The sequence below is a fragment of the Bombus vancouverensis genome, chromosome 16 (assembly GCF_051014615.1).
Source record: "Bombus vancouverensis nearcticus chromosome 16, iyBomVanc1_principal, whole genome shotgun sequence".
In the NCBI taxonomy this organism is placed as follows: Eukaryota; Metazoa; Arthropoda; class Insecta; order Hymenoptera; family Apidae; genus Bombus; species Bombus vancouverensis.
Window position 1 is genome coordinate 9773921 of NC_134926.1, and position 14406 is coordinate 9788326.

The window sequence follows — 14406 nt, forward strand, 5'->3', positions numbered from 1 at the left end:
TGATAATGATATCTCGAGTTTCATTTATAAGCAGAGAGAGAGAGAGATAGTTGTCGACGAGCGAAAATGATTTCAGGAAAAGTTTTATCGAGATTGGTGGATAAACAAGAGGGAAGTTGGTTGTGAATTATTTTTGATTGGCGCAAGTGGAAAAATATATTCGTACCGTGCACTTTTCGGTAGCTCGAATTTATCATGATAAAGCAAAATTACGTTGGCGTACTGACCAGAAAAGCACGCGTGTTAAACTACAAAAAGCAATGAAAAATTCGTGTAGAATCGTGCTCGTTTGTCAATGTTGCCCTGATTCTCGGTTTCCTTAGCAATATATGAACAATACATACGATTTCTTTCTCTTTCTTAGCAGTAGACGAAAAACGTTTCGTCACCGGCCTAATTTTCATTGCAACGATCGATATTTTTCGAGTGTTCAAGAAACGTGTAAGTTTAATTGCAAAGTTAATTCTAAAATAACGCCGAAATCAAAGAGAAATACAATTTCTTTCGAATGATATCTTTTTCACGAGAAATAATTATTTGTCTCTCTTGCCTCGTAAACAGAGGGAAAAATAAGAAAGACAACGGTCGTAGGAGACAGGTTGGATTTTAGATATTTCAGGAGAACACTAGCTTCGATCCAATACACGAAGTTTCACGGCGAAGATGGTGATGAAATTGGTATAGGAACAGGTTTCAGTATCTCGAAGCATTATCAGCCTGTGTTCAGAGCACTCTTGCGGTACTCCAATCCCCCTAATCTCTGGCTCCCCTATCAGATTTATCGTGCGTTAGGCGAGTCGTTTATCGGTCGACCGTGGCGTCAAGTTAATGACAACGTCGTGTTTCGTCACTGTTCCCAGCTTGAATGTTCTCACGACTGACCATAGTTCGTCGTTAAGTTGATTCGTGAGTCATTTCACTTAACGGCGAAGTTACAATTTTTCTTAATTAATTAAGTGTTTGAACGAGTGTTCCAATGAAGTTTCAAACGAACTTCTCGACCGGTTTCTTCCGTCTATTCTGCTGCAGTTTTGTGTAATTTATCGACTTTGAATCTTTCTCGCTCAGCTTTATGTTAAGCGGAACGTTTATTAAAATTGCGATTGAATTTTCCAACGAGGTTTTCGAATAACCTGCTTTCTCGGTCTAAGTTCCATTGAATTCCTCAGTGAACGTCGAATCTTCGCCATAGTCTTCGGATAAATTGCCATAGTCTTCGGATTAAGTCGTTGGCGAATCGTGGCTTGAAAATTCCGTCGAATTTCGCGGCAAAATTTTACAAAATTCTAGAAATTTCGCGAAATTCCGCGAGATTCCTACGAATTAAGGAAAATTCCGCGGAATTTATGGAAATTCGATGAAATTCTTCTAATTCTACCTGATTTATCGCGCGTCTCTTATTTCTCTTTACAAAATTCCAAGAAATCCTCCCACGAATTTTCCACCAAATTTTTCCTCCCAATCGTTTCCCTAGCAAATATTTCCGCGGAAGTAACGAGTTGATCGATGGATCCATTTTGTAAGTTCGCGATGGCTGATACGAGCCATTGAATCGGATTAAAGGATAATCGAACTGTCGAAACTTTGGCACTGCTTCTCTGGTGTTTAAACGGAAAACGCCGATACGCAAGTTTGACCTAATTTTCTATAACAAAATGTGTCTGCTCGACGAGAGATGGCAAAGTGAGAAAGATGATGTAAGAGAAGCTTATGGTTTCAACTACGGACGGTCTAAGCGAAGACGGTCTAAACCAGACTTTCGATAGGTTTGCGCGATTCGATTTGAAATTAACTCGAGGAAAGATCGAACGTTTCCGCAAATTTATTTCGTGATATTAGATACGATGTTAGAGTAAATTATTGTAATATCGTTATACTATTAAATTATTAGTATTCTATTATTAGTATATATTTTTTTTTCAGTATATAGCGTTTTAATGGTAATTTAATCTAGCAAGGAAGAAATTTGGCATTTTATCAAATTTCTTGCACAATCGTCTGATATCTTAGCTACACGGACGAGTGAAACGTTATCAGAATGGTTAAGGTTAAGAGCTGATATCGGCAAGATTTCGGCGCGTGCACGTTTATCGTGCCTTGGGATACTTGAAGTTCGTATTTAAAAGACAGATTTCGTATTATTTTGGCAGATAAAAATTGTGAAATTACGAATTAATTCGCTTTTTTTCTGGACTCGATATTCGACGAGAAAAAATTTCTAATTTGGAAAGTGTGAAAATTTAAGAATTAGCCAGTTTGATGATTCAACAACTTAATCATTTATTAGCGAGATCATTGGAAATGTCGCAATAATTATGCCTGCTCTTGGACCATTGTACATTTTCTATATACTTGATTTTTCATGATATTTCAATTTTCTTTCGCGAACATAACAAATATTCGAATAATATTCATTCAAGTGTCATTTGTGGATAATGAGAATTCTATGTTAGATAAATTTTCGAAGCTCTGGCTGGCCGCGAAATACTAATAGATCATGCTCATTATGTAATTCTAGTTGGCGGCGATATAACTTCACAAAGCACCTGACCCACTGTTGCTTCCTACTACATACTTGTTGGCAATTCTTGAGTAAATATCCGAGAAAATATTGCTTCCGTTTCTCGAATTAGAATTTTACCTAATTTCTGAATTTCATTAGATCTTCGCTAATTTAGAAACGACAACATTTTGTTTACTATATTTCCTACATATTTTTTTGCGACCACGATAATTAAATAATCATTTACACATGGAATTTGCTTTGCTATACTCGCTATTCATTTTTCTATCGATACCAATAACTATACTTGAGCGAATATTTTTAATAATCCCTATATCTATTGCAAGAATAAAATTAATTTTATCGGTCATCGTAACGTCAGTGAAAATATATTGCAAAATTCAAGAACACATCGTCGATGCATACCAATTGACACAAAATTACACGGCAAATTTCTTTTCGTTAAACCTATTTTACACTAGTTAACAAAAAAAAAAAGACAATTGAAGAGCCATTTAATTCATTGAAATTCGTTCAATTCGTTTCGTTGATTGAAAAGAAAAAAGAAAGAAAACTGGACGCAGAAGTACCATTATGAGTGTCGTGTATCTCTGAATAATCGGAAATAGATTTAAACGCGTTTGTACGTCGATATCGAACGATCGTGAAAAATAGTCCGAGAAGATTCCTCTTGAATTACGTCAATAGTGAGAAAGGTCAGCCTTCTCTTGTTCTCTCCCTGGTTTCCCTTGGATGCAGAAAGAAACGCGTTACGAGATGATTTTGTAATCGATCGAACCGTAGCGGAAGCCTCTCGATTCCTTTTTACTGGCGATCCAGCAACCGGCTCCTCGAGGACAGCCGATTGCGTTACGAATTCCTTACGTAAAGAATTTCGTGGACAATCCTTGAAGCGTATTAACACGGTTTTTTTATTCCATTCCGAATTTTATCAGTCGTGTCCTTACTTACTACTTAATTTCCGCCGCGAATAACTTGATTTATTTAATTCGAGTTTTTGGAGAGTCGTCACTTTCTTAGTAATCATGATATTCAGTGACGGAAATACGATAATATTTACGTCATCAATCACCGATACTCACGGAATTCTTTTGCACGAGAAAATAGACGAAGGAGGACAAAAGGAGAGAGAATTTTTAGAAAAAATTGGTGACGATGTACGGACAGATATAACGAAAGGTTGGCGAGTTATCTTTGTGGAGGAAATCGACAGATTTATTGGACGAAAGGTGAATGCATTTTTGCTGACTGAGCAATTTCGGCTATTTTGATGGATAGCTTTAAAAAACCGAAGGAAAATAGAAGACGATTTTGGGGGAAATCGATAACTTCTATGGAGGAATAAATGTAAATAAATATTTGTGAGAAAAAAAAGCTGATAGAAATTAATGGATTGTAAAGGTTCGATGAAAATAGATTTGTTTGCAGTAACTGGAGATTGGAACTGTTTGATAAATAGTTGAGAAGAAGGAAAAATAAACAACGGACTAAAGACAATAGAAAAATACAAAAACGATGTTGTTTTAGTTTCCATTATTTCGTTTGAGAAGACTTGTAATCTTCAGACCGTGAAATCAGAATTGTTTAAAAAACTACGTTTCTTATGTATTTTCTGTTTTCCGAGTAAGATTGACGGATATTAATTGAACGTCGTGCTGTTGAAACCGATTGAAAAGGCTATTGAAAATTTCCTACTCTTTGATCGTAAACATCACCTTCGATGGAAGTAAAACATTTTCACTTTAATTTACTCGCTTTATCCCGACCTCTTTATAAAAATTCAACGAATTGCTCTTTTCCATTTTCACGTTCTCTCATAAATAAAAGTGAAACGTTTCCACTTTAATTTATTCGCTCTATCTCCACCTCTCCGATTCCCTGAAAATTACCGCGTGTGTAATAATTCGATTAATTACTCCCTTTGATTTTTATGTTCTTTCATAAATTTCAAAAGGCTCGCGCCTGTTCAATCTGTCTGTTGAAAGGGCCACGCGTTTTATCCGTTAGCTGTTCACACCGCGCGAAATTTCCATGAAAATAGACGCGTACAGCACGTATAACACGTACGTACGAATTCACAGGCCACTGAATTAACGGTATCCAACAGAGCTTCGATCATTGAAATCGCTGTATCGTGCAGTTCCATATAGACGATACTATCGAGAAGTTTATCCACAGATTTTTTCATAGAAATAGCTGCGTATGTGTACAAATATTTATGGAGTTTGCTTTTGTTAACGTGTACTGTTTATAACGATAACTTTTTTATTGTAACAAAATTTCCATTTATTCAGAATCGTCTATTTTTTTTTCCTTTTTTTTCGTTGAAAGAAAAAACGATAGAAATAGCGTCTGAAGCTTCTTAAGGACGTACGAATCGAATGTAAATTAAATTTGCATACGATAAATAAATATACAATAAGTTGAAGAATGAAAATGTTGTTATTCGATGTTAAAAATTCGTTGATCCATCGATCGATGATTCCATGTTTACGCGAGTTCGTTGCTTACGCTGGTTTCTATTCTCGATTTATTTTTTTCCACTCGAAATTCCACTCGAAACTTCTTCGAAAACAAATGCACTGGGTAACATGGTTGAATACCGGTTTTCCCTGGCCATCGGAAGTTAATTTTATCGTATGTGAAACCAGTTGCTGGAATGCGTTGTATATTGTTGTCTGTTTACGTGTACATTTCCGACAGTTTGATAAAAAAGTATCGACCAGCTCGAGACCATCGGCTGTTTAACTTTAGCAGGCTATTGTAGATGAAATTAGGCCTTCGTGCATTATCGAAGAAGCAAGAAATTAATGTTCGTTTCGCAAGCTATTCGCTCGTTATTGTTATACGAACCAGTCGTGCTGTATTTTAAATTCGTTTTGCGAAATTATATCATATATTACGATCACCCGTTGTATTTTCCAATTCCTTTCCAACGAGAGAAATTTTTTAATCGAATAGAATTTTTGGGAATACGAAACTTTATTCAGAAATAATATAAATCTTAGGGAATCTGCTATTTTACAACAACTAACTTGCGATAACTACATTTATGAGAAATTTCAATCTACAGAAACGCTCGTAATTTACATAATGTTCCAATTTTCCACTCGCCACCCCATGTTACCCGGAAAAACTTTACGCCACCCGATTTACATGGAGGAAACAGTACGTAAATGTGAATTTGCGTAAACATCGGCAGTTTAATAAGAACTGTTCGAAGTGTAGTGAGTTGGAAGTATACAGGGTGGCTGGTAACTGGTGGTACAAGCGGAAAGGGGATGATTCTACGCGAAAAAAGAAGTCGAAAATATAGAATAAAAATTTGTCGTTCGAGGCTTTGTTTTCGGGAAAATCGACTTTGAATTTGCGCTCGGTACGCGTCCGGTACGTTATAGCGGATCTCACTGTATATCGTTCTCTCGATGGAAAAATTAAAAAAAAAATTTTTTATTTACCAACTACCAACTACCCTGTATACTCTTGCGCGTTGCAACACATCTTAAACGCGTAAACATCCATAGTCCAACCAGTGATACTTTCTTCCACGTAACAAATACAATATTCCGCATTCTAATGGGATCAAACATAATCAAAGTTTGGTCGAACTATCTGTTCGACTATCTATACGGCGAGGCTCTGTTCCGAATTCGAAATAAGGCAGAACAAAGAAAGTTTGTCCCCTCGTACAATACGAACGCCGCGCGCGATATTTCTCGGCTTCTCCGGTTTCACCGAAACACGCAGCTCCCGCCGAGAATACGATACTCTTCTGCGTCGTTGTTACACGTCACAAAACTACGGAAGCTTTGACATTCGTTCTAGAATATCAGAGTGGCGTTTATGACACGACAAAGTGGAATCTTCTCTTCGATCGTTTCTTTCTTTAAATTGTAAACGTAACTTCGATTTTCTGCTTATTCAACGGTATTTAAATTTACTATCAATTCCGCGGATATATCGCAAGGAAGAAAAACAAATTTCGCCCGATTTAAAAAGGTTTACGTTTCGTTCAAACTTTCATCGTACTTTTAATTTCGTATTTCAATTTCATTTACTGCTTCGTCTTAACTTTTTATTTTCTAAATTCCTCGCAGCAAAGTTTTAAATCACGGTTGGCGCGTCATAATAATTTCTTTGAAACCTTCTTCTGGATGATTCTTTTTTAAGGAAGAGTATCATCTCATCGTTAAAATCGACGATTTACAGGGCAGTTTGTTTAACTTAAGAGCTGAAAATTCTTGATTTATCGCGGACAATATGCAAACGTATTTAGTTTTCAAAATTGCTACTTGCATGGCGAAGGACCTTCGTTAAATTTAGGAATCGAAAGCTGGCGAATGACAACGTTTCGATTTAGTATCGTAGCATCGTTTGGCAGATAACGAGACTCTTTGCCAACGAAGCTTTGGATTAATTAGTTTCATTTAGTCAAGCTGTCCCAGTTAGCCCATCAGGCTGCTGCTGCAAAATTGCCTCGTTGTTCAGTAATGAATAAATATTTCGTTCAAAATGATAGAAAAATCTGATAGATATAAATACAGAAGAAAATTAATTTTCATTGCGTCAAATTGATGGAGTTATCGTCGTAACATTAAACGTGTTGAATGAATTGTTTGTAACTTCAACTGTCGTAAAAAATAATAATTCTTAAAGATTTCAGCAATAAATCCCAATTTTCTTTGTATATTTTGAAAATTCTTAAAGTTATCATAGGAGATAAACATTCCTAAAGCTTTTAAGAAATTTCTGAAGATTTCCAAAGTTCGTCTAGCCCTTCACAAGTATCGTAATATTTACGAATGGATATCAAGTATATAGTTACGATATACAGGGTGGTTGGTAACTGGTGGTGCAAGCGGAAAGAGGGTGATTCTACGCGAAAAAAGAAGTCGAAAATATGGAATAAAAAAATTTTTTTTAATTTTTCCATCGAGAGAACGATCTACAGTGAGATCCATTATAACGTACCGCACGCGTACCGAGCGAAAATTCAAAGTCGATTTTCTCGAAAACAAAGCCTCGAACGAAAAATTTTTATTCTATATTTTCGACTCCTTTTTTCGCGTAGAATCACTCCCTTTTCGTTTGTACCACCAGTTACCCACCACCCTGTATAAGTAAAAGGAGAAGGCAAGAAGAAGGATAACTGGTTCTTTAGAATCGCGATTTGATAGCAAAAAAAAAAAAAGAAAAAAAAGAAAAGGAGTCAAACTATCTCTCTCATAAATCATAAATCTGTGGATACAATGAACAAACAACAAAGACGAAAGAGATACGTTGCTTTGCGTATAAGACAGTTTGAGAAAGGCAACTGGCTCGTTGAAAACGCGATTTGATAGCGGCAAAGGGGACTAAATTACCTCGTTTCCATAAAAGTAGAGCGGCCGGATGATTTTCAAATGACGGCAATTTCATCGACAATCTGAAATTCAGACGACACGCAATTTGTAGAAGCGTCGCGGCGCCCGCTCGTCTTTTCAACAGACTGGCTTTTGAAATTCAATCGTTCTAATGAAGTCTCCGCGTGAGTAAACAAAAATTCAAGTTGCTCCTCGTTTGCTACCTCCAGCCTGAATAACAAGAAGATTGAACCTGATTTCGTCTCAGCGTTTGTTCCACCGTTCTTTTCTCTTCCTTCAACTGTTCCGTATTTGGTCTTCATTCGATGTATCGTTAAATAGAACGATGTTCTGTCTGGTCCGCTATTGTTGCCGAGTTTCGATCGTTACAAGTCGCTGTTTAGGAAACGGTTTAGTTAGTCCTACGGGATTGAAAACCTTTCTTCGTCGTCGTCATGCTGATGATGGGCAAGTTTTAGTCCTGATCGAGCAAGCTTTGGTTTCCAGTCGATTAAAGGAGTTTAGAGGTCAGATAGTTCTTAGTAATTGCAAGAAATGTAGGTGTTTCCATGGTTTGTCTGATGACTATTTTATGGGTTTTGTAGATACAGCGTGGAATGTCCTCGTTAAAAGAAGATTCTGATACTTTTGTTAAAAATATGTTCAGTTCGGCAATTCTGAACAAATGAGTTTTAAACAGTGGAATCTTCTTCGGAAGAGTACACTAAAAAGTGCTTTAGTTTTCTTTAAAAGAGCAAGGAATATGCCTCTGCTAAAAAGTTAGAACGTCACGGTTGCCGTGAGAGTTCATATTTCACTCATATTTAGTTTCAACGAGAATTCCATAGTTAGAAGATTGCCTCAGTTTTCTTTAAAAAAGAAACGCGCCTCTGCTGAGAAGTTAGAGTGCTAGAAGTTAGCGTAACAGCTCATTTCTTACGAATAAACAATCTTAGCTAGGAAGTAGAACTGAAACTTCAATTTCGGTCTTAGTACTCTGGCCAGTAGTTCTATAAGATTTAAAATAACATTGGGGTGCGAAAATAAAAAATGCATGCTGCGACGTTATTAAATCTTTCATACCTTTCGTACCAGGTGTTTCAACATCTTGACAATTACTACGATTCAGACAATTCAGTGATATCCTCTGTGAGAACCGTGTCTGTGAAAGTGTATAGTCAACCATGAATCGTTAATGACGTGCCAAGTGAATTTAAAAGAACATCTACGAAATAAAAGTTCGATCAACAAGTGCATCACCACATAGGCCTCGCTGTAAAGTGTTCTTCGCAGACTTTACAATACGAATAATTCCCCAATTGAATAACTAAAAAAGGGAATCGAGAATAGGAACGCATTGAAACAAATGTATATAAGACGCTAAACCTTAACCTAACTTCACATGCCAAAACCGACCGTGTCTCTTAATTCAGTCACAGTAATCAGGCTGTGTGTCTCCTAACGATCCCATAATCGTTTCAACCCACTGTACTTCAAGAACGAAAGCTCCCACAGTTAATGACACCTACGAAGAGCCAAGATTTACATTCATGAGGACGTACATCGCCTAATTATACCACTTCGATCATCTATAACCACTTGCTGAACCGACTGTAAGACTATTTACCACCTGCCATGATCCAAAACGGAAGAGACCAAGCGAGCAACGAGTTGATATGTGGTTGAAGGCGCACAGCAAGAGGATCTAACGATGTCTGGGTCTAGCGGAGGCTTAATGGACTCCCCAACGTCCACTGGCGGCCTAAAAAGATGCGGCGGTGGAATGAGTTCCCCGTCCCTGGCCGGTGGAGGGGTCATAACGATGTCTGCAGGGCTTCCTCGCACTCGATCTGCTTGCGCTCTGCGGATGCGACCGTCCAGGAAGGCTGTGTTCTGGGAACAGTGCCTCGAGTCATCGCCAAAGAGAGACTTGTAAGTGGACGATGATTATCACAGTTGCTAACCTGTCGAATCGAGATCGATGTTCGGATTAGAAGCTTCTAGAGACACTCTAAAGACTTTCTAGAATCTACGTAAATAGCTGTTGATGAGCAGACTGTGGATTCTAGGGACTTTCGAGGGGTGGTTTCTAGAGACTGCGTAAATCGCTGCTGATGAGTAGATTTTTGGTGCTAGGGACTTTCGCAAGACTTCCTAGAGTCGATGATTATCACTGCTGCTAACCTGTCGAATCGAGATCGATGTTCGGATTAGAAGCTTCTAGAGACACACTAGAGACTTTCTAGAATCTACGTAAATAGCTGTTGATGAGCAGACTGTGGATTCTAGGGACTTTATGGGGGCTTTCTAGAGACTGCGTAAATCACTGCTGATGAGTAGATTTTTGGTGCTAGGGACTTTCGCGAGACTCCCTAGAGTCGATGTAAATCATCGCTGATGAACCGATTACCGATTTTGACACGTTTATGGAAAATTCGAAGATGCACAACGGTATATCCACATTGTATCGAAGTATACAAAATATTAAAAATATACTACTTAATAGTACGAATATAACTAGTTAAAATTGCGTATCGAGGATTTTAATGCTATTCATACTATTGAATAGTGTAAGCACGACGAAGTTGGGGAAATTGTTCAATATGGTTTGGAAATTTTTGCCACTAATATACCGTTGGGAGATTAGACGTGCTTAGCCTTTGAGATTATGTACGTTAGGAAACTGAGTTTAGAGACTGTAATGGCAGAACTAATATTATTAATTTTCTTGCAGTATACGAGGCATTTAAGCTTTGGAAGGATTTAGCCGATGATGGGCGAAAGAGGATGAGATAAATTATAAATTTGTTGATTATCGAGATTCATTATTCAGTTAGTAGAGTTTAGTTCTCTGAAAGGTTCGGTTGTAGAAAATTCAGTCTATAGATTATCATAAATAGGCTAAAGTGCTTAGTAGGAAGTTTTTTTTCTAGAAATTTAATCTAGGGACTTTGCAAAGTGTAGTCAATTCTAGGAAACTGAACTAGGCAATGTTGTCTATGAATTAATATTACTAATCGAATACTTGACACGAAACGCAATTCAAAATAATCCCTAAGTAGACAAATCTATAGAAATGCTAAAAAAATTACGGAATTGATAGACTTACGATGGATAAAAGCCTGATCGTGTGCAGATGATTCCGTGAATCGAGATTAGGAAGCTCAATCAGAGATTCCAATTGTCTTTTGCTTGTTTCTTAACTATCCATAGTAAAGCGAATGTCTCAATGCGAATAAAAGGATTCAAAAAGTCGCAATATGAGACGCAGTTCAAGAAAATTTTTCAAAGAACACTTAGGTAAAGATTCCGAGATATCTATGAGGATTTACTATATTTTCTCGGATCCATTCGTTGATCCAGATTAAGGTACATAGATCGATCAATATCGGAAACGTTTATTTATCGATGATCGAAAGTTAACGTAACAAGCGCGATCGACTTTTCGCAATTAATTGCTTTATAATTCGCATTAACTCACGGATAACGAGGCACTGATGAACGATCGTTGGAAGACGATTAAGCTTGATCTAATTTTGATCAACGACTCTTGAAGGCTGATTGGATTATAATTGACGCTAATTTTTTATCCAAAATGTTACAAAACGATATTCACACGAAGTTTACTCGATTAGATAAATCGATAATCCCACGGTGATAAAGATACTCAATTTGTCGCGATCATAATCGCTGTTATCTTAACAGATGTTTTGGAAAGTACGAGTTAAATGTAATTTTATGGTATAAAACAACACGTTTACATTATGTAAGAAATATCGATTGCGATCAATGTTACTTAGATAGCGCTTTATCGATTTTTCTAATACACAAATTGAATTTCCAACGAAATCGAACTTATTAAAATAATATTTTAATAAATTTTAATGAAAATCATCTTATCGATCAAGGTGTTATTCTTAGATCTTTGAGTTGTATTTTTTCATACTTTTTAAATAACAGCATAGTTTTTGGAGAAAAAACACACCCAGGATCGGGTCCAAAATATTCGGAATTACGCAAAAACGGATTGAAATAATTGGCTAATGTTCAAAGAATCGATTCACGAATGCTTACTAGTCGCTCGCTTATCGGACTGATGTATCTGCATAATGAATCAGGCGAATGACTGTCACGTATGATACATAAATCTGCGCGTTGGAAGTAAGCCAGAACCTCATTCAGATTTGCACGATCTTGCCTTTCTAAATCTGTTTCGTTTCCGTTTGTTTGCAAAATAAATAAATTCAAAATATGAAAACAATTTTGTAAATATTTGTACATTGCCTAAATTATCAGTCTTCTACGATATTCTTAGCGCAATAAAATTGATAAATTTCTGCAAAGTCAAATTTTAGTCAATTTCGAATGCATAGCGGCGATCGATGATTTAAACGATTTTACTCGAATACAGTTTAATCTTCGGGAAAGTCTTCCCCTTCATTTGTCCTGAATGAAATGGAAATTGCGACTGATTCGTTAATCACGCTTCCATTAAAACCAGCTTCACCGTGCAATCGAATTATTGTCTTCGATTAATCAAACGCTATCATTCGAAAATGAGATTTTCACCTGCGCAGAATTAAAACCGGCTTGAATTCTTTTATCACTACAACTGTAATTTGAAAGATGAGGACAGTGCGTAATCGAGGTGAAATAATATTCTCATTTTTCACTCTCTTTAGCAGTCGAATATAAGATAACAATTTTTTGAATTAATTTAATTTTTAGAAATATATTTAGAATACTTTTGGAAATTCTATATAATACTTCTGACCGATTCTATTTATATTGACACGATCGTTAAAATATATTTATACATTTATTCTAAAATAATTTATATAATTTACTATGCATACATTTATTTTATTTCGAAAGGAAATTTCGATTTATCTTAAATTAATTACAAAGACGAAGAGAGTTGTTCGAAGCTTACGTAACGGAACGGCTTGGCTCGTCCGTCAATCATATCCCAGATTTCCTAGATTCGAATCAGAAAGTAATTTTACCTCGCCGATCTGGTGACACAACATCGACAAATGATACGTTACTCAGAAAGGAAGATAAAAATTGCAATGCAAAGATAGCGATTATCTTTTGCAGAAAAATAATAATAAAGATATTCACGCATGAAGAATACTCTACGTAACGTAATATATATACAGTATTTTTGAAAAAATCGCAATTGCAGTCTGAAGTATTTTTGTGTAACATATATTTAAGAAAAATCTATTTTTCAATTTTTCTCCCTTGATTTTAATTTTTATTTCGAAATTCTTCGAACAAGAATTTCCTACATGGAAGATAAACCGCTGTAAACAGTTTTAATTAGAGATTCACGAGGAAAATGAAGATAGAAAAGACGTTGCGAGCGTCCAAGTGTTGTTCGCTATGAAACATGCCTTTTTGTAGGCTGACCCAGTTGAGATTCTTTTAAAAAAAAAACGATTTTCCTTTTTCTGCTCTTTTTTCGGCACTTTGCTGCTTCCTGCCCTCTCTTGTTTCTCATCGTCCACATTTTTTGTTTCTGACCTCTTCTTCTATTTCTTTTTTCGAAAATGTGCCCGCCCTCGAAATTGCACTCCTTTCTAAATTTCCAGCGTTTACGGGACAAGTAAAATAAAAATATAAGATGGATGAAAAATGGTTTTGGGCGTGAACAAAGGAGAAATATTTTTTGAAAAGAAAATATCAGAAGAGCTCGATAATATGGATAAATATAATTTATCAGTTTTTAATATCTAAGAAATAGGTTATGTACACCCTTAACAAACCTAAGGCCCCGCCATAAACTCAATCTTATTGAAACCATTAATTCTGCAAATATTTTCGGTTTATAGTCGATACTTGAAAGGTCCTTAGGTTTATTGTTCGCTCTTAGAAATTACAAAACAGCTGGTAATTATGCAGGGTGGTTGGTAACTGGTGGTACAAGCTGAAAGGGGGTGATTCTACGCGAAAAAAGAAGTCGAAAATATAGAATAACAATTTTTCGTTCGAGGCTTTGTTTTCGAGAAAATCGACTTTGAATTTTCGCTCGGTACGCGTGCGGATCGATCGATTCGCGGTGTCGATTCTTAGAATCGTAACGGGAATTTACGACTCCCGTTGACGCGCTTCCTCTCGATCGCGTCTCCCCACGATCGGTCGAAAATACAAATACTTTAAGAATTTGATGCACGGTACATATGGATTTTATTTTTAAATATGTCCGTGTATAGCGAAAAATGGACCAAAAATTTATAAACACGCATATATGTATACGTTTCAATTCAAACAGTATCTTCCACTGTAAAAATGTTCGTTCTAAAATTTTCACTGTACAACAACCTTGCAACGTAGGAGTAACCTCCTAACACGAAGAAACCCAAAACCAGTAAATTCGAAAAGTTATAAAACTTGGGGGATACGCAGAGAATATATAGGTACGTGTCACGCACTCTGTTCTGCTGCCCAAATTCACTCTAAGTAGGTGAAATTGACCCCTGAAGATCCGGCTGTAACATTGATAAATTCTCTACCAAACGAGAGTAATAATTAAAA

The 14406-nt window shown here is 36.4% G+C and overlaps 1 protein-coding gene across 23 annotated transcripts in view; it reads left to right on the top strand.

Moving 5' to 3' along the window:
- dnc (phosphodiesterase dunce) overlaps positions 1–14406 on the top strand; it is a 396997-nt gene that overhangs the window by 330180 nt on the left and 52411 nt on the right. For 2 of the 23 annotated variants that reach the window (XM_033340662.2, XM_076625397.1), the window contains exon 2: positions 8962–9798. The exons of the other annotated variants lie outside the window; for them this stretch is intronic. In XM_033340662.2, the coding sequence (XP_033196553.1) occupies positions 9578–9798 (221 nt within the window). In that variant the 5' untranslated portion in view covers positions 8962–9577. The remainder of the gene's footprint in view (positions 1–8961; positions 9799–14406) is intronic. 23 annotated transcript variants of the gene reach the window in all.